Genomic DNA, 22,152 nt, shown 5'->3' on the forward strand with positions numbered 1-22,152 from the left:
AAAAAAAAAAACACAAAATACACTGGATATGGTGATGGCACACAGGTGATTTGGTGATGGGAAGCCCATGGGGATTACAACAGGGATGGAAAAAGGCACAAAATGATGTAAAAATAAACTATTATATTATTAAAAAAAAGAAGAACACAAGGCAAATCAAGTATGCATTTGAGTATATATGTATATGTGTATGTGTAGTTCGACTTGTGCTGGCTTAGCTTTTCAGTGCTGTTTCTCAAAGACAGTTTTTCTAAGAAAAAAAATCTGAAAAACAACTGTTGTGAAAATTAAGACTGGCTCAGAAATAGGGCTGCATTTTTTTTTTTTTTTTTTTTTTGCGTAACTAGAAGCTAGTACAACAAAGCACAAGGTTAGTTTTCTTTTATTCATCATTTTCCAACCCTGAGAGAATTGTGTGTGACTGTATGAGAATGGCCCTAAAAAGAAACATCTTAAATCTCCTAAGCAAGCTATCACACTGTACCCTATGGCAAAATGAATTGTGAACAAGTAATTGTGTGTTGAAAGTGCTCTGCATTAAAATATATATTTGGAATTCTAAAATGTATAATTATACGTACCTATGAGAAAATGGATTTATATATAATTTGTACACAAAGCATAGAGATGAAAATATGCATGCTTGAGTAGTTCCAACTCAGGCCTGTGTATTGGGTTTACCTTGGAAAAGATAGGATGCATTTAAGTTTCTGAAAACTTTGGCTTAAAGTGGAGCAAAGCTCCCTACACATTATGGCTGGCTCACTGGTGACAGCCTGGCTTGACTCCTGCCTCTTCAAATTATTGAATTATATTTGGCTGAAGACCGAAAAAAACCGTTGGTTTCACAACTCCTAATTGTGTTCCTGAAAGGTATACTTTAGGCCCCTAGGAAACAGCATGTGTTGGGCATAAGAAGAGCATGTGGAAAAAATGAGAAGTGTGGTTGCTGATGCAGTACGACCTCTCTCAGGTGAGCACAGGGTTCAAACACACTCAAACATCTGGCAGTTTTATTACTTGCCCACTTCCAATGACCCAACATCATGAAGTCCTAGTTAAATATGACAGTGTGAGGTTCTCATGATCCAAGATCAATAACTTTTATATTCAAAAGTCTAGATTCTGAAATTTATGATTAAAAAAAAGATACAAATGCAGCTGCAGTCCTGGATTTTCCATGGTACTGTGTTCACATGCAAAGTTCATACAGCTTCCACCTTCCTGTCTGCTGCCTTTGGCAAGAGCCTGTAGGCAGTATCTGTTTAAGATTGAATGGAGAACTATCCAATTGTGTGATTTTATAGTAGCAAAAGCTCTGGTTTCAAGAAGAAATTAGATGAATCTGAATTGAGTTCTTGTGCAGTTTGACAGCTTAACTCTCAAGCTGTTCTTAACTTCTGAAATAGGTTTAAGAGCTTTAAGGATCATCTGTTGAGGCAGCTGCCTGTTGATAACCCACCATTCTTTCAGAGACCCAGTTTAATTAGTCATGTGCTTCATAGAAGTTTAAAGCACTCTGAGCCCCAGGGGTTGAATTTTCACCAGTAACCTGGTGCTTTGAATTCCATTCTCCTTGCCTGTGATTGCTTAAGGAAGGTTATGATGAAAATCTAGGTGGTGAGACTCAAGAGGGAATATGCTGCTAAAAGTCCTCTGTGTAAGCTTTTCTTGCTCCTAAAACAGAACAAAAGAAAAGGGTGTGTCTTGTCTCTGGCAGTTACATGAGGATCAGGAAAACCCACCTAAACAGGAAACAGAATGGGTATAAAGAATCCAGTTGTGGTGCAATTATTAAGTCACTGAAGTAAAGCAGCCCTGGGATTTCCAGTCTTTGGACTTCCAGGTTTATGAGGCAATAAAATTTCCTTATTGTTTAAACCACTGGGGAGATGGGGAGACATCTGCTATTTGTAGCCCCAGTAATCAGATGCAATCTTCTTCCTCAAAATAGCACAGGCATTTTCTTTTTAAGAGTACAGATACATACAATGTCCCCACCTGCCTTTTCTTTTCCACATACATTTTACACTAACTCTTCAGAGAGCACTAACTTTAACTCCTGTCTCCAACTTCCAAACTCCTTGAAATAAAACATGCTTTGTGTTCTCCTATCTAGCTCTATCACTTAGGGCCTAGTTCAAAATCTGCCTCCTACATGAATAACTTAATCCTTACCTACTTTTCCTCTAATTCTAGCATATAGCATATTTATGGCCTTTCACTGTTCACATCTTACCTACCCATTCTCATGTCTCCCTCACAATGTCTACCACTGATTACATACATTTGATTTCTAGTGAGTAACTGAATGCATTAGTGAGTATAAAGCATCGTTTTCCTTCACCTGAAACTTGGGTTTTTCATTTCCTCTTTTCTTCCTTGTCTTCATTCCTCATCTTACTTCTCTATAGAAGACAAAAATTGAGATAAAAGAAATTCAGAGTTCAGACTCTGAAGAAAGAGTAAGTATTTTTAAATAAAGTTTTTAAATGGCATGCCCTACCATCTGGGAGTTACAGAAAAGTAAAATTATGATGAATAGCAATTAGATGCTATACAAATGACCTTCCATTTTTGTAGCTCCCTGTAACACATCCACTAGCTCGATTAAACAGTCGATAGGTAGAACATTCTTACAAATAAGAAGAAACAGACAGAAATATAGCAGAGTCTATCACACAGAGGTCATTTAACAGATATCTCATAATAAGTGAATGATGGCATAGTCTGACATGGTTAGGACTTTTGGCTTGTAACTTGAGGTCTTTTATTACAAAAATGGAATGAAATGTGGATACTGGTATATAACACAGCTGTCTCAATGTAATGAACTTCATCTGAATGTGCTGACATAAATATATCTGCTTTAAGGTAGACTTCAAGTTGATTTGCAATAGAAAATAAATCTTGGCTTGTTTTTGTTTTTACTTTAAAATGCCTTTGACTATTAGCTAAAATTCAAAATTTGGGACCCACAGAGGAGATTTCTAGACCATCATCAGAAAGGCCTACTGTATCACATAAACTGAAGCTATAACGGCCACTTTTCTGCATAAAAGCTCTGGGGCTATCTTTCTAGTGAAAAGGAAGAAGAGTATTTGCTCAGTTCTTGACCCAGGGTAGAAAATAGCTCACCAACCCTTCAAGGTATGCAAGGTATGCAAATACAATTTTAACCTGAACTATTTCAGATATTCTTTGTTGTTACTTTCATAAGGTAATATAAAACCAACATTATATTAAAACCAAGAACTTCTGCAATATCTTTATATTATACAATAGAATAAAAACTGTAGTAAATATTCAGTTAGTTAAATGAGCACCACACACTATGAAGTGTAACCAACATGGTTCTATTAAAAACTCTTTAACTCTGGCATTCAAAGACAGCAATACAATATTTTCGTTACAAAGCAACTAATATAAAAAAATCTGCAAATGCCATAAATTCATTTATAGGCTATTATTTTCATATAGGCATGTCATTAGATTCTTTCAATTCTTTCTTTCAATTCTTTCCTGAGGTATTTTATGTGGTTTACTCTTATTGTACTGCTGGATGCATTATCTTTGATCATCCTTTCCTAAAATGATTCTTAAAGACCTGCAAAAAAAATTATTGCATAGGACACTATTCATGACATAGAGATTGGGAACTGTAAATTGGGAACTGTGGCATCGGAACAAGTCTTACAAATATTGCAGTTTAAGAATTTGTTACAAACTTTGTTTACAGTTTGTTTCTTTGAAAAAATTGAAGTTACAGCTAAGAATTAACTACATACAGTGAAGCATTTTAGGAATGTTAGAGATTAGAGAATACGATGAATGATACAAAAAAAAAAGCCATAATTCTTGCCGGCTATATATTGTATTGCCTTCAAAAGCAACTGTACATGTTGTAATCAGTTCATAGTTAAATATTTCTACTAATCTGTTTTAGGAGAGCAAATGTCTTTCAAGGTTTCAAGTTCCTCTATAAGCTTCTTGTTCTGAACTTCCAGCACTGCAACACGACTCTCCAGACATTTTACATATTCTTTCTTTCGACGTCGACATTCTTTAGCAGCTTCCCTGAAAAAAAGGTAGAAGCAAAAGGGCAAACAAAACATTTTTTGCGTGCTATTGACAAACAGTCTGAAGTAAGCATGGTAAATGTGATCATGGTTGCGTTTCAAATCTTGGAACAACATTCCCAATTCAATTTCAAACACTAAGCCAAACTGGATTCTTAAGGGTCACAAATGTCCCTTCTACAAGTCCACATGGCAATTAGTAGAATTGCTGCATTTCCTGCCTTGATTAGAGTTCATAGCAAACAAGGTCCAAGTCAAAGACAGTTACTCTGCTTTATGGCAATAAAGATCTTTGAGGGCCTTGAGTTCCTCAATGAGAGTCTTGTTTTGGTTTTCAAGCACAGCCACACGATTTTCAAGACATTTGACATATTCTTTCTTCTTCCTGCGACACTCCCGGGCAGCTTCCCTGGAACCAACACAAGGCAAATGACTAAAGGAACAACCTCCCAGCACAATCCAGAGTGGCTCAATAAACTTCTGCCCCCCAAACTCAACAGCCAGTCAGTCCTAGTAAGGTCTGTGCAAAGCAACACAACAGAAGTACCCAAGCACATTGCCTTTTTGTAAGATTACACTAAGACAACAGAAACAACCTGAGAGCACAAATAATTCATCTAGCATTTGTCATAAATGGCATTTTTTTTTTTTTTACGGCAAACATTCTATGATGTGCCCAGAATTATTTAGAGTAACACAAAAACAATAGTACTATATCCCCAGGTAGAATGTCTACAAAAACATTTACAGATCCTTTCAATTCTCTTAATAATTTTTGTCCACCAACAGCCACACAGTCTATCATGTGAGCAAAACCTATTAGAAAAATTAATCCTCACAAACCTAAAATGTTAATATTGAAGATTTTAATTCTTCAAGACTAAATCTCAGTAAAACATATAAGATCAATCATGACTGCAAGAAACAGTTTATTGGCTAGAAAACAATGTAGATAAAAATGACAATAAACCAACCATGCACACTTTCATAAACCAAAATAAAATAGACACTGCTCTTGATAATTAAAGAGGGAGAGAAGGGAGGGTACATGATACAACAATCAGTGATTCAGACATAACACAATACTCAATGATTCAGATTTAAATGAAGGAATGTAAGAACACCACTGTTCATGTTATAAAAGGGAAGCTACTGGATTACTCAAAAGTGTTTTTCAAGACAGTTCTCTAATCACATGAATTTACTATCCAATATACTGAACTTTAAAGGCCTGAGGGCCCAAAGGAAAGAACAGAACAAGGACCAGAACAACAGACAGAGAAGCTGAGTTAGTCACTTTCTCGTATAGCTCCACAAAAACAAAAGCAATGAACGGAAGGCAGTATTCATTCTTTCTCCTCATGTTTAGGACGGGAGGGGGCAGAAACTACATCTTAACAACTTTCTTTGGGATATTCAATTAAGGATACTGTCTTTGGGAGATCTTTGCATCAGAAGGCCTACATTAAAACAGAAATTATAACTTAAATATATTTTAATAGACATTATGGTTAATGTCCAAACAACAGTTACTGTGCTGTCAAATCAGCACTGCTGTAGTTCTGAAGTAGGGGTAATGCTTAACAACAGATTTTGCCAATTCTATTTTTTTTTTAGCTTAAGTGACTCTCACTAACAACTGGTTATCTGTGTTTTCTCTGTGGGAAGCAAGAGTCAGCAGAAAAGCGACCTTGAAACCCCAATGAACTGCAGGAAAAAAACCAAGCCTTACTTCTTAGCCAAGAAAAACACACTCACCCAGTGAACTCCCAAAGTTCTCACTTCTCAACTAGTCAACAAAAAATAAAAAAAGTAAGTAAATTAAATTTGATACAGATTAATTTAATCTAAATGAATCACAAGGAAAAGATAAAGAATAAATCCAAGTATACTTATAAAATTTCCAGTTTGGGAATTTAATTCTCTTCCACAGAACTAAAATACATTTATAAATGCTGAGGTTTTGTGATTTTATCTAAATTATACATCAAGAAGGAAGATAATTATTTTACAAAAAAACGCTGCTATTAAATGAAATTTTATAGCAGTGTTGTGAGACATTTAATTATTAAAATTTTATTTATGAGGTATACTGTTTATAATACATATCCTTACTTATGAAACCATATGATATCAGACTGAATATGATACCAGAGTGAGTATGTCCTAAACACAAAGTTTTTAATGATCACAACAGTAGATGGTACATTCCTAAGTATTTCTCAGCTATGGAAAACACCTGCTTCTTCTATTAATAGTTAGCTCAGTTTTCAGACCTTGCAATTGTTTGAATATATCCTTAGCACACATAGGAAATGCATGGCAAAAAAAGAAAAGTTGGCAATGCCAAAATAAAAACAGTTGCTGGGGTGGTAGAAATATAATATAGCTAAATATCTGTCAGCCAAGAAAATAAAGAGAGAGACAATGTGTAAAAGGTGACTCATACTAACTGGTAAAACCCACACATTCTATGAAATAGGAGCTGAAGCTTACATGGAGGTTTCTGAGGAGACTCTGGTGTGACAGTGCAATGGGCAGGCTGAGGAGTAAAGAGCACCTGATTGCATTTCCTGTTTCTGTCTGGTTTGCAGTTTTAACCAACTTATTACTTAACTCTCTGAACCTCACTTCCTCATCTGTAAAGGAAGGATAATGCCATAACTATTCTCATGTGCAAGCTATGTGAGAGTTAAGGAAACTGCAAAGTACTTAAAGCTTATTTATGGTAGTTGCTCCATAGATATCTACTGTACTGAACAAATACCATATGGTGAGCATAACATACCATATGCTGAATATAAGATACTGAGCAACATAATAGCCATTTGTTATCTGCTTTTTCTAGTCCTGCTCTGAAAGTGCTGTTCTCAGAATCCCTTGCAGCTGGGATTTTATTTGCTACAGTCATGCACGATATAATGGACAACATTTTGGTTAATGACAGACAGCATATATTATAGTGATATATAGCATTTATTGTATTACCTGCAATCTAGGTTTGAGAAGTATACTCTGTACAGCACTTGAACAAGAGCAAAAAATAGCTCCATTTCACACATCATATCATTAAGCAACACAGACTATATTTCTAGTCAATGAAATATGGGTGAAAGCTGCTGAGAGGTTCTTCCAGGAAAACCTTCCAGAAGAGTCAGACTCATTCAGTTCCAATTTTTAGCTCTAGTAATTCTCCTTATACCTGCCCAAGGTATTGCCTAGAAGTGTGGTAGCCAAGCTCTGATCTAAGAACAAGTGTCACATACTGAAGATGACAAAGCAGGAAGGAAAAGGCACTTGCATTCTTGATGCCACTGTTGATTCTTCTAGAGGTACATAGTGATAGGCCAGCTATATAAGATCAAAATACCACATCTAAAGTAAAGTCCCCATTTCTTTTATAATCAAAACACAAGGTGTTATTAGATAAATATTTTTTAAAAGACTAAAATGTTATGAGACCTCAGCGATCTCACAAACATATACGCAGTTGTAGAGTATATTTACAGGAACCACTTGCCTAAAATGTATCTATTTCACTTTGGGAGTTCTACTGACACAGTTTTTTATTCTAAAAATAAAGGTAGGGAATAAGATAAAAAGGAAGTAAGAGGGCTACTTCCAATTACCTTTTTCTCCTTAGGAAATTAAGACATTAGTAAGCAATTTTATAGTTCACAGCATTATCAAAATTTATTATTTCCAGGCTACTTTAAAATGTGCTTTCTATGACTGCAGAGACAATCATAACTCTAGAGATCTCTGGAAGTGCAGTTTTAAAGTACCCACATCATACATCAGATCAAAGTTATGGACCTCTGATAACAAGTTCCATCAAACACTTATATATGAGCCCCATCCACTCAGGATTTCTCAACAAAATGCTGCTGATGAAAAATACAATACAGCATGACTTATTAAATCTGGAGGATGTATATATCCTAAGGATCCTATTTTGGGTAATCTGTTGATTTTTTCCAGGGTACAAAATTCGATCTAGCATGATCTACATATATAAGCAGCTTGGGAACTGTAACCACTTAAAAAGTTCTATAGTTTATCTAATTATATCATTTATAGGCTATTCATAAACTGAATATAGCTGTTCCTTGTTTAGTTACAAATGACAGCAATGAATTCAATACTTATATCTGAATTTTACATGCTCAATGCCACTTCTAGATTAACTAGGTTGCTAGCATTTAATAAATTAACTACTATCATTTGGATGACTACAGACAAGTACATGAGTCCATTTGTTTTGTTTTTGTAAGCTGATAGTAGTATTTATTACTTATTAATAAGATGACAAGACTACTTGGAAAACAGGCTATTCTGCTCATTTCAAAAATCAGAATATTTTGCACCATTCTCCATAATAAAACTAAACCAAGAATTAATATGCAAGTAAAATTTTGAAAAGAATTTTGGGAAGCAGCATTACACTGATATTTAAAAATTAAATTATGGAGACAGTGCCAGATTAAGTGATAAAATAAAGATAATAAACTGGAAATATACTATCATATTAGTAGGTATCTCTAAATATTTTAGCTATGGTTTAATTCTGTTATTTTGTATTTGCATTTGACTAGAATTGATCAGAATATGTATTTCAATGTAACAGAGAAATGAGTTCAGAGAAAAAAGTTACAAGAGAGATAAACTACATGTAAAGACTAAGAAAATTCTGAACTCACACTTTATTTTGCTCATAAATAAGTTTAAAAAGTTAGTCATCACCTATTTCACAAATTAATATAAAATACAAAATAAGTACCTATAATGTGGTTTTTCCCATCATTGCTTAAAAGATGAGTGTATTTGTTAATCATCGCCTTCACAATATAGGGCTGTACTCCTCCTGTGTTATGGACAGGAACTCTGAGAAGACAACTGATCATCAGAAGCAAACGCAAACCCACATAAGGTGCCACATGACACTCCACTTGGAAGAAATAACTTATGAAAAGTAATTCTTTTTAAAGCCTTGCAGCAATAAATTGCATGTCCTAAGTGAGGTTGTTGATTTCTGATGCAACACTTACCTGTTTTTCATTAGCCTCAGCTCTCGTTTGCGTGTGGCTTCTTCTGCTAGTTGCTGGGGACTGTGCAAGCTTCCTGGTGAAGCCGCCATCACTACTCCCTGTGGCAAAGCAGACGTTGGGGCTCGGATCTGGTAAGTTGGCATGTCACCGGTGGCAGCTGTAATGAAACAGAATATTACAAGCTTATATAGTTTACAACTTGATATTTTATATAAAACTGACCTGGAAATAACATGGTTCTTTTTACATATAAGAAGTGATCTTACTAATGTTTAACATGCAAGTATTATAGAAATTTTAGGTATTAAACATCTTCAGCTTTGGAACAATGATATTCATTCAGCATGACCTCTTCAAGGTAGAAAAATGTCCTAATGCAGGTTAGAAAGATTTGTTGTGCTTTCTTTTTTTTTTCTTTTAATCCAAGAATGGTGTAGAGAGGCTTTCAACAGATAGTTTAACTTAAGATTAGTGGTGTGGTGATAAATGTTTTACAACCATCTCTCTCTAGAGGAAAAAAATAAAGCTCTGATCTACATAGTATTTGTCTATTCCCATGAAGCAAATACTTTCACTGTACCAATTTCAAGTAATAATGTGATGTCAGTGAATGTAGAGCTGGGAAGACATACACAGTACGTGGCATACCATACAGATAAAAAGAGATGCAAATAACCTAATGAACATAGGTAAAATAATGTAATGAAGTTCTATTGTTTTTAATGTAGTTTATGTTTGTGTCTATATTTGTATATATGTACACACATACATATATTATGTGCTTTTAATAATGTCCATTTTAAAAACAGCTCACAAAAATATGGAAAATTTAACAGTGGGCTCTAGCAAATCAGTGGGAACTGGCTGTAACACACCACTGCAAAAATGTTATTTCAGCAGAGTATCTGTATCTTCTGATACAGATAGCCCAGTTAAAGAGATTTTCCTAAACCTTATATATCATACCTCAAACAGTTATTGAATGTCTAAGTATAAGACCAATCACCAGAAAATGACTGAGGAACTAAAAGGAATCTGGCTTATGATATTTTTAGTTTAAAACCAACCGACCAAATGAAAAACAGCAAAAGTTCTGCCTTAAACTGGTTTCTCTGGGGAGAGAAAATTTTTGTGTTTCTTTGGCTTTTGAGATGATCATACATTTCTAAATATTCATTTAAAAAAATATTTCCTAACTATCATCACAGTTAAATGACAGACTTAACACTTATTTAGTATTCAAGTTGAATACTAAATGTCAGTCCTCAAAGTCTCCAAATTTATAGTCAAAATTTGTCTATCTTTTGCAATAAACACAATTTCTTAGAAAAGACAGATGGATTTAACTGATGAAGCATATGTCTACCACCATTGTTTCAACTCTGAGAACATATGGTGCAGAGTTAATGTGACACTGATAAGATATTACGAAATACATGCTCTCTCAAAGCTAAATGTATGAAAAAGGTTTTCAAAAGGCTATACATCCTAAAAAAATTGGTCTGAAACAAATGTCAGTCAAAATATGAAACACAGCACCTCCATATTTCATTAATACCCACTGAATAAAAACAGAAAAAACAGAATTTTTCACTTTATGGAAAAACTTCACTTTTCACTAAAAAGTCAAGCAATTTAAAAGGTCACTCAAACTTCAATCCATGCAATTCTTTTGGTTAAAATGCCAAGTTCTCTCTACAGCTCTCCTCCCCCACCCCACTCAAAATTTAGGTGAGAATAAAACCAAAAAAAAAAATGTGACTGAGGGACAGTCTTCCAAAGATTGACAAAAGTATCACAAAATTGTACTGCTTCCATATGTAATTTAAAAAACAATGGTGATTAAAAGTAACTTATAAAAATAATGATCACCAGCAAAATCTCTATTAGTAAACTCAGAGAAGCTCCTAAATTGGTTTTTGTGACTATTTAAAATACTGCATACAGAGATTATATGTCTTATATGTTGGAGACAATTTCATAGCTCTGTAAAATGTCAGAAGATAATTTTAAAACCAGTTATAAACACCTAACTCACTAAAGTTTTTTTGTTTTATATTTTAATCATAATATCAAAGGAGATAGAATGAAGCACGAAACCACTCTCTCTTTTCTTTACCCACATCAAGGGAAGAAGTTTATGAGGTAATAAAGGCTGAAACAATGAAAGAGCTGGAGGCAACATAGGTTTTCCAAAATTGGAACCACAGTGAGTGACAAATGAGAAATCTAAGTGTCACTATGTTGGCACTGCGACTGCGGGCAGTGTGGATACAGACTTGATTTGGGGCGGTTGTTTCTATACATATCACTTACAAAGAACTGCAATACAGAAGGGTTCACTAGACTGTCTCTCTAATTTGTATCCATCTATTTTTCTATACTATGAAATTAGAGCAGAATGCTAATATGTTATACAAAAGTTAAAGAGTATTCATTTGTTTTTAAAGGGGGAGGGAGGGAATTTTCACAGGTGAAAAATAAAGTTCTTTCACTGGTGATAATCAGAAATGGCTCCAAACATTTGCCTGTTTCCAAAAGCTCGAAACACCCTCATAGGACTAAAATTTGGCACTATGGTGAATAATGGCAATTCCAAAGAAACATTCTTAAAATATATTTGAGCAACGGCTGAGGAAAAAACATCATTTCAAAATGTAGCTTGGAAAGAAGTATATATTTGGATGTACTTCATTCTTGGATGTTAGCTAATGAATTGGGTTTTATTACAATTTTTCAGACATACTAGATATTCATTTTATCTCCTTCAACAAAAATCTGTATTGTAGCTCATTAATTAAAGCATAAGAAAAAATAGATAAATTAGTAGGAGTTATTATAAATCTCCATAATGTCCCAAAGAATTTATATAATGGTACATTTCTAATGGTCACTGAAAATTATCAATGGATTGTTTATATATGGCCTTATTAATATATACACTTTAAAATGGGCAAAGGGAATCTTGTCTTTTGAGGAAATCCAAATGTCAAATGTTTTGTTTTGGAAACAAGTTATAAAGAAATTTCCATTTCAGCTTCAGATATCATTTACTATTATTTCAATGGTAATTTAAAACAGATTGGATACCTAGGATTGTAGTTCACAGAAACATCCTATATTCTTTAATATGTTTTCATCTCTGTGCCCTTTAGAAGGCCAATTCCTGTCCCATCTTCTACTTCTACTACTAAAAGTGTCCAAATTCATTTTTATTCTAGAATTTCACTGTATAAGTTATTTTAAAAAATAAGTAGGTCATTCAATAAACTTGTAATTGAAGAAGTAGAATAAGAAAAAATATTTATATACTAATTTTATTCTAAACCAGCAAAAACTTTAAAAATAAGATATGGTGGTTTTTGTTTTTTTTTTTCCTTTTACCACGGCATCACTTAGATTCTAGTATTTGGCATATAATAGGGGCTTGGTGGGTTTAAATGTGCACTATGCAGTAGATCTTGAACTTTCCAGAGTTTTACACAACTGTCATTTTGAATTTTTAAAATAAGCAGTCTTATTTAAATAAGACTTATTAGCTATTATTATAGCTGGGCCTTTAAGTCTTTAACAAAAAACATGGAAAATACTAAAGATGCTTAATATTTTTTCAAACTCTCCATTCTTGACAAAAAGCACTTTCTAAATCTTCCTTTACATACTAGTCATTATAGAAGCAGAAGAGTTATAATTATAGTGTGTTTTTAACCATTTGTCTCCTGACATGAAATATATGTTTTAGATTTAATATAAAATATATCATGGGAAAAGAAAATTCCTAGAACTCTCAATTCTGGTCATTAACTTCATACCTCTCTTTGCAAGCTTTAAACACGGTACAGCAGAAAAAGCATGGGATTTGGAGTCTGGGTTCTAGTCCAGCTCTGCCACTTACCAGCCATGTGATTTGGGGCAAGTTCAGTTTCCTCATCTGTAAAATGGGGATACATTATCTCATTTAATACTCACAATAAACCCTGTAATGTATGTCAAAGTGTCTAGCACAGTGCCTGGCACATGGTAGGCATTCAGCAAATGTTAGTTCCCTTCCTCTTCCCTTCCTTAAGTTCTGAAAGACAACGTTCCAAATTATGCTTATATTCTATATAAATTAAAAGGCACATAATATCCATAAATATATTTTCCCTGGGAGTTTCCCTTCTAACAAACCTGAGGGATAGAATGAAATGCATGGCTCTTACTCCTTATCTTGTCTAAAAATATTCCTAGTAACAAGTTTTAAAATTTTAAGTTATATTTTTCTTATATCCCTTTAAAGAAATAAAAGATAACAGCAAATGTCCTTTTCAATATATATCACCGTTAAAAACAATTTCAAAAATGGAGAATCACAAATAACCAACTAATGTTATCTCCTCGGACTGGTAAGAACACTCAAAAACCTCACATGTCTAAAAGCAGGAACAAAGTTAAAAAAAAAAAACAAAAAACAGTTAAATGCCTCCTGAAGTTAAACAGTTTATCATCAACACCCCAAATGATGATGATTTTTGTCCAGCTGTTTTTTTATTGAGATCTTTGTAGTACTGAACATATTAACTGAATAAAGAGTTAAAAATATGGAGTTGCAATCACTATCCATCACTTCACTATGTGTCGCTAACAGCAAATACATCTAAACAGCGACTGAGTTACCATAGATGTGTTAATAACCAGGGGACTTCTTTTCTGAGTTCCAAGAAGCTATTTACATCTTCACTGTTCTTTTTTGGAACTTTCCCTCCCTATCTCTACATCCGGATTCCTGATGCAAAGATTGGATTTGTCCCAGGTTGATGTCTCACATTGTCAAGAAATTTCCCTCCTCTATTGCTCCACTTTTTCCAACATAATTAAATCCTACCTAAACACAACTATTAGGTACTGAACATTTTCAAACATGTTGACAATTACTGTAATTCATAAATCACAAATTAAGTTATTACATATTTTTACTTAAAGTTACATGCATAAGGGACCTTTCCTAAGTTGTTTATGAAATGAAAATCTCAAGAGTAAAAAATAAGTAAAAGATGAGAAATTATGAATATTGAAATTTAAATTTCTATATAATGACAAATACATGCTGTGTTTTCCTATGAGAGTAATAATATTCTAGCAGGGGGAATCAATCTTAACTGCTTAAAATGATACCATCTTCATTTTGTACATTTCTAAGTAGGGTATAAACTATACTATTATAATTCATGTAACAGCATTAATTCATAAATGTCATGTGAATTTTGAGAAGCAATGAATATGTTTACAGACCTGGACAAGAAGTCTGAAGGTCCACTTGTTAGTTTTAGAACTTAGAAGACTCATTTACCTAACTCTGACCTGTGTTTCATTCCATGTAAAATAAATGAGAAGTTTCCTTAGTGTATCATGTTATTTAAGTGAGAATGCATGGAAAGTGCTTCTCCTCTAGCGTATTTAAAGAAGGTTTCTTTAAGTAAGGCCTACACTGACCCCTTACCCTATATTACCTATTTTCTATGGATTTATCATTATTTGATCTTGATCACATTTACCATCTTTTTATTTGCTTATTTGTAACAATAAGTTACAAATAAAGTTTACATAAATGCAAGAAAACACCATCATAATTATTTGATTAGGTAATATATTCAGAGGTAAATAAACAGTAAAAAGCCAAAACTAAAATCCCAAGTTATAGTTCACTAAATATTTTTCAACAATAGTGAAAGAGAATACATATTTAACCTTCCATACTGATATGGAAATTTATAGAAACTTGAGAGATAAGTGGCTTGCCATTTTCACTCTCAAAATGATTGTAACTTTCTTTGCTACCAACTTTAAGAATTTGTTACAACCTGATACAAACCATTCTTTTATGTGAAAGTTTCCAAGCAAAAATAATTTTCCAGTAGCCTCCTTTCACAAAGGTAAATGGATCCCTGTTCTCATGAATCAGAATGTTAACTATGGTACTATTTTCCAAATTTATTAAGTTGAAATGTTTGTTTATAATAATTTAGAAATCTAGGCTGTAAATAATTTAGTAAAATTCTTTAGATTCAGAGTAAAAAAGATACAGCATTATTATACTCCTTATACAATCAGCATACAATTATAGCCAAGACCTGTTTCTAATAAAAATTTAAATCATATTCAACAGAATCAATAATATGATTATATACAAAATATTCACTTTTCACATTTGATTCCATGATCCATGCTAGACTTAAATATTCCTAAAACCTTTCCCAGAGCAGCCATTAATGTTAGGAGCCTGATTTTAGTTTACACAAGTTTTTCAAACTACAAGGTACAGATCATTGATGAATCATAAGGTGAATTTCATGGGTCAAGAAGAGCACTTAAACACAAAAAAGGACAGAAAGTATGAGTAACTTCACACTTGGTTATAAAAAGCATTACTTTTGACATTTGTTTTATGTAAATGTAGGTAGATGTACAAACGCAGACATACATACACAAAGGCACACATTCAGGCACACTACACTCTGACATCAAACAGTTTACATGACAGTGTCATTCACTACATCAATTCACTTGGTTTGCCAATCTAGACTGTTAGTCCAGAATTCAGAAGACATGACATGAGTTCTAAAGCTGCTCTATTGTATTTTTTAAAGATCCCAGAAGCACTGTGCTCTTTGAGCTCCTTAATGGAAAAAAATGTGCGTGTGTGTTTTATGTTCAAATAGCATTGATTTCCAAAAATAATGACTTCCAAAGGCACAATGAGGTCTTGTGAAAAATTTGACATTTTAAAGTTTTACATTTTGAAAAATCTAACTTGGAAATTAAGTGCAACACTGGATAAAATTGAGTATAAAAAAATCTCCCAGAATGGTATACTTATTCTGTAAACAAAATGTAAAAAATTGGTCATTTATTTACAAGCAATGCTTAAAATTTTGTGCAAATTTTTACCTTAAACTTTCTTCATATATGTTTTCAAATCATTTTATTTTATACCAATCTTTTCTGCTTGAACAAGTTAAAGAGAGAATCAAGATTAAAAGCTTAATAAAGGAAGATAGAAATAATTTTTAGAAAATAGATATGTGCACAAAAAGGCAAAAATTTGATTCTAATCAAATTTTAGATTACATTAAGTCCATCTAAACATTTGTCATTTGAGAGCTTCTGCAATCTACAACATTTCTAAAACTTCACTGAGATAAACAATACTTCTTCAAGATAATTTTAAAACAATTTAATATAGGCTTTACAATGAAATTATTCTCTCTATAAAGACTGAGACCCATTAACTCTGAAGAGCTCAATTATGGTCAAGCTGTTTAAGATCACCCATTCTTCAAGAATTCAACTGCAAATTCATGCCTGAGTTAGAAATAAGACATCATTGAAGAAACAACATTGAACTACAGAAAGGACATAAGCAAGTTAGTCGAAATCACTACCTGTAACTAAGAAAACCAAACCATGGAAAGAATGACTGATTACAAACTGAAATAGCAGCATTTGGGACACACTATTCAGACACACACTTCCTCCCCTGAGCACTAGAGGGCGCCTGAGTCGCGAGTTGCCCGGGTTTGTAAAGCCCCAACAGTAGCCCACCGAGCCCCACTTCGGCTGGATCCCTCAGCAGCCGCCCAGCGGGGGCTCAAAGAACCCCTAAAAGGGCAGACTGCGCGCAGTTCTGCTCGCATGAACATGACAGGCTTCACGGAGGTTCCCCCTGGTTAAGGGGATACTTACCGCACCAGAAAGGTTAAAGGAAAGCTTACAAGAAAATCTATGCAGTCTAAGAGCGATCTTGGAGAAAGAGTCGGTGCCGAGCTAGTTAATGAAAGACGCTAAATTTGTCAGCAGTACTTGACAAAGCAGAAAGGAACTGACTAAATCACAGCATGACTAGGGGCTGACGTCAATGTGCAGCTCGCTTGGAGTTTAACTTTTCCACTTCCCTGCCGAAACACGATTCCAGGAAATGCAATGACGTCAGCCATTTGAACTCAGCAGAGGAACAGACCATTTTAAATACAGGAGGAAAGAAACAAGTAGTTACACAAACATCCCTAACACGCTGGCTTTTCCTATTCTGTCTTGTACACAGCAAAGAAACTGGAAGTTTAAATTTTTACAATTCGAACAGAATATATTTTAACTTGTAACTGCATTAGATTTGCAACAGGTTGCAGTTAAAGTAGAGCCGAATGGGAGGTGGGTGGGGGGAGGGCCGATAACTGTTTTGGCCAAGTAAACAATGTAACACTGAGCAGAGAAACAATTACACTATATCTGATGGCTTTACTATTACAAAGTGCTGATTAATATATATATATATATATATATAAACTTCCTACTCCTTAGCTACTAGAAAATACTTTTTGAAAATACTCAGAGGTCCCTACATAATTTTTCTGTAATTAAAAAAAGAAACCAAAACCAAAATGTAAACCCCTCTTTATTATTCTTACCTGTTTCATCTCCAGTTACAGCCATGATGGGTTTCTGCATACAGAACTGTCTTGTTTCCTCTATCACAGATCAATATAAAGTGTTCCAAACTAGCAAGCTTGTGCAGGATAAGTAGGAGTATTGACATCACAATGACATCACTAGCCTATCACTGCCATCAATTTGCTTTGTCACAGACCGAGCTCACTGAAACCAAAACCCTATAAAAAGCCTTCCTGTAATAAACCATCTTAGTGCTTTTCTCAACAAAAATCTGTTGAGATGGGCTCTGGCAAAACAACAACAACAACAACAACAACAACAAAAACTCATTCCCATTAAAGGTTGCATGGTTTTTCTTATTATTGTGTATCCAACGTTCTTATGTAAACAGAGCATAAACCATATATATTTTTTTCATAGTTCCTAAGAGGTAAAAAAAAAATACTTGGAGATTTAAAAAAAAAGCAAAACTGAATACAGGAGGAAGACATTGATACAAAATGTACTTCATAGGCAACTCTAAATTTACCAAGTAAGAATTATACAACTACCTTTGTTCATATAACACCTTTTTATTTGCCAAACCATTTGCTATACCTCTGTAAAATCTAACTATTCTCTGTGTCTAGCTGTGACACAGAATTTGCTAATTTCACTTGAAGAAAGTAAATTAAAAAATTCACAATGTCAAATTCAGCAAGTACTATGTAATATTCATCCATAAATATTAAACTGAACCATTAAACTGAATTCATTGATATGTGACCTTCTGCTCCATAAAAACAGCAATTTTATGTAGCTCAACATTATATCACAAAATCAAAATTCCTTATAAAGAATTTTGTGATTGGGCCCTCCCTGGTGGTGCAACAGGTTAAAGCATAGCACTATGAAACTATCACAGCCACTTTAGCACCGAGTTTGATTCCTGGCCAGGGAGCTGACCCACATGGAGCAGCAGACCTCTCCTGTCTCTCCCGCTGCTCCCCTCAGCAGTGTACTATATCAATCTGCCTGTTTTGCCTCCCACTGTCTCTGGTGGGTCCTCTCACCCTTAACCCCCTCCCCCCCCCGTATCCCAGAGTTCTATATGTATACATTTTTTAAAATATTTAAAGAAACTTTGTGACTTAAAAAAATTAATAAGTAAATCACAATTTTAATAAATTTTAAGATACATCAAATTTATTTTGATCACTTAGTAAGGTTCAATGCATGAAGAACTGTATCATCATAGGAAATGAAACAACTGCACAATTTGACAAAAAAGTAATACATATTAACAGCTTTAGCCTGGGAAAAATTATTTGCATCTCTAAGTAACTTGTTATTGAGACCTTTTGTGTTGTTTAGTGGTTTGAACAGGCCATTCCCATGTGTGGCCAGAATTTAATTTGATCATATGTAATAACATGACAGTCCACCACATTTTTGTCTTATTCAACTAGCCGTCTTCCAGTCAAGGCAAGAACTTTACACTTAGATGCTTAGGAAGTAAAACATCAGGAAGTAACTATGTTTCTGGTTTATAAAAGCATAGGAACTGAAGACATCCTGGCTAAGTAAGAAAGTCTGGGGTCAATCTCAACATCAATCCAATCATAAACTACATGAAAGATTCTTTTCCATCCCAGCCATATCTTCTAGTACTTAGTCAATTTTATTTCAAATTTTAAAGTTCCAAGTGATTTTAGTTTCAATATTTCTTTTTAGTTGGCACCTAGGTGCTCAATAAATATTAGTGTGAAGAAAGGATACAAGGAAGGAAGGAAGGCGGGAGGATGGCTTGGCTGACTACTGCTATTAGTAAAATTCTAATATATTCTTTAAGGCAGTTAAGTGCAGTTAATCAGCACAAAGAACTAACTAAAAACATTTTCACAGAGGAAGGTTATATCACTTTCATTCAGTAAATGTTTATACGACATTTATGTCAGGGACTATGCTAAGCACCATGAATCCCTTTCCAAACATAAGGGACTGTCATGTAGACAGGGCACATGACAATCACAATACAGGTGGTATGTGCCCTGAGGAGGCGCAGTGGGAATTCCCAGGGGGTTACCTAAACCAAACTGGAGTATCAGGGAAGGCTTCCTGGAGGAAGTAAAGATGAGAGAGAAAAAGAGGAGAGGAGAGCACAGGTATTCAAACACATGGCACATCACAGGAAATGACAGAAATTCAGCACAGGACTACATTTCAGAAGAAGGTTAAACTGAGTGGCAGAAGACTGGCACAGGAAGCATCTTTGGACCACGTTAGGGATATTAGACTCTAGCAAATAATAGGCAGTCATTTAACAGTTTGAGCAAGAAGTTGACATGATTAATGCAATTGAGAAATAACACTCCTAGGCCCTCCCTGGTGGCACAGCCAATTAAAGCGCAGCACTATGAAGCTATTCTAAAGCCACTATTCTAAAGCATGAATTCAATCCCCGGCCAGGGAGATGACCCACATGAGGCAGCAGACCTCTCCTGTCTCTCCCACTGCTCCTCTCAGCAGTGTATTTCAGTCCGTCTGCCTGTTCTGTTCTCCACTCTGTCTCTGGTGAATCCTCTCACCTTCTGCACCTCTAACCTGTATCCCAGTTCTTGTGTGCATAAATAAATCTTAAAAAAATAAATAACACTCTAAGCTGCAGAATAGAGGGTGTAATCAAAAAAGGGAAGTGGTGGAAGCAGAAACTTGTTTTAAATAATACCATCACCCAGAATCACTAGGAGATAAAGGAATAGAGACCAGTTGAATTTTCAGGGACAATTTCAAAAAAAAAACAGGGCTGAGCAAGAGCTGGTGCTACCACATGATTAAATTGGGGAGTTGCTCCACACGCCAGTGTAGAGCAGTCAACTGGCAAAAAGACTAGTTCCCACAGCCTAGGTCAGAGGGGATCGCAGCTGGAACAAGGATTATTACAGCAGGGAGAAAGGACTGAATAGGTATGTGATTTAGCTAGGAAGAAGAATGGCTGGAGAAGTGTGGATGTAGTAGGTAGAATAAGCAACACCACCTGGGACAGTTAGTACACTGCTAAATAGATCTGAGGTGAGGAAAAATGTATGTGGCTTGGACTGAAGGAGTTAAGAGACCCGTGTGGGATACAGTAGTAGCCCATGGGAGTCAGGAGCAGGTCGCTGAAGGCATGGGCAGGGAGAGGTCATCCAGGGAGAGAATTTAAGTCAGACAAGAGGCGGCCCAGGATAAAATCCTAAGAAACAGTACTTATATTTAGGAAATGGCAAAGGAAGATAAGACCAACAAGAGTCTGAACTAGAGCAGGAGAGAGAGAAAAAGAAACAACCCCAGAATATAGTATCAGTATTACTGAGTAATTATGCTGTGACATGTAAGACCTATATAGTGGCTCTTTGTCTATGGTGAACACAAGGAGAAGTGGGAGAACGGCAAGCCTGGAGAGGAGCTCTGTGGAAGCTCTGTGCTCTTGCCCCATAACTTGCACAATGTATTGCTGCCATCTGGTTGTTCCAGAGTTGTATCTAGTAGTAAGTAAAATATTAATTTCAATTCTATAAGCTTCTCTAGCAAATTAATTGACTTTAACCATTTCTTGGTTCCCTGGGAACCTCTGATTTTATTTATAGCCAGTCAGTCAGAAGTACAGGTAACAACTCAGACCTAAAACTGGCATCTGAAGTCCAAGGACAGGGTGTGGGAACCTCCACCTGTAGTGGGTTGGTCAAAAGCAAAGGAAAAAGCCTGGGCTTGTAATTGGTATCTGAAGAGGGAGGCAGTCTTGTAGGAATAATTCCTTAATTTGTGGACACAGATACTAGATAGTGTCAGAATTAAGTTTAACTGTAGGACAGCCAGCTGGTGCATAGAACTGAGTGGTGGTGTGAGAAAAAAAACGTTTTCCCTACCTGCCAGCACACATTTCAATTAGCTGCACAATCATTAATTCATACCAGAACCATTTTAGGACTCAATCAACATAAAGACTGAGAACTCAAACACAAAATAATTCATGTGAACTTCCAATTATTTTAAAAAAATAAAGGAGAAAAAGAGAACAGGAGGACTAAAGATTGGAAAGGGAGAAACACAACATCTTATTTGTATTTGATATAAACATTCATATAGAGTACACAGATTCATGAAGAATCTGCATATTATTAAGTCAGATTCAACAAGGTTGACATATCAAATTTTTTATTGATAATAAAGTATTTCTCTATACTAGAAACAACTAGGAAATAGAAAGGTGCCATCCATAATAGCAAAAAACCCACAAAGCATTTAGGAACTAAGCAAAGAACTTGAAAGATTTCCATGCAGGAAATTTTATACATACAGTATTATAAATCAATGTAATCAATGTTACCTCCATAAAAAAAAATCTAAAAACACTCCCCAAATTTTAAAATGTTAAATAAGACCTGAATAAATTAAACATCCGATGATTTTAAATGGGTCAATTCAACATTATCAAGATTTCAGTTTGCCCTAAAATAACCTATAAATAAATGCAACCTCATCACTGACACTATTATTTAGAAATTCAATATTATGGAATAGTTTTAATCTGGAGATGCATGCAAAATAACAACTCACAAACAGCTAAATAACACTTA

The 22,152-nt window shown here is 34.7% G+C and overlaps 1 protein-coding gene across 8 annotated transcripts in view; it reads right to left on the reverse strand.

Moving 5' to 3' along the window:
- Nucleotides 1–3,259: 3,259 nt before the first annotated feature.
- Nucleotides 3,260–22,152, reverse strand: part of CREM (cAMP responsive element modulator) — a 65,879-nt gene continuing 46,986 nt past the window's right edge. For 2 of the 8 annotated variants that reach the window (XM_004691154.2, XM_004691144.2), the window contains 2 exons: nucleotides 9,128–9,284; nucleotides 3,988–4,488 (listed from right to left, as the gene is read on the reverse strand). In XM_004691154.2, the coding sequence (XP_004691211.2) occupies nucleotides 4,344–4,488; nucleotides 9,128–9,284 (302 nt within the window). In that variant the 3' untranslated portion in view covers nucleotides 3,988–4,343. Of the gene's footprint in view, nucleotides 4,489–9,127; nucleotides 9,285–13,022; nucleotides 13,059–17,571; nucleotides 17,655–22,152 lie in introns of those variants that run through there. The other 6 variants (XM_012731414.1, XM_004691159.2, XM_004691143.2 and 3 more) reach the window with 6 other exon arrangements.

Source organism: Condylura cristata, unplaced genomic scaffold (genome assembly GCF_000260355.1).
Source record: "Condylura cristata isolate star-nosed mole 26May11 unplaced genomic scaffold, ConCri1.0 scaffold00030, whole genome shotgun sequence".
In the NCBI taxonomy this organism is placed as follows: domain Eukaryota; kingdom Metazoa; phylum Chordata; class Mammalia; order Eulipotyphla; family Talpidae; genus Condylura; species Condylura cristata.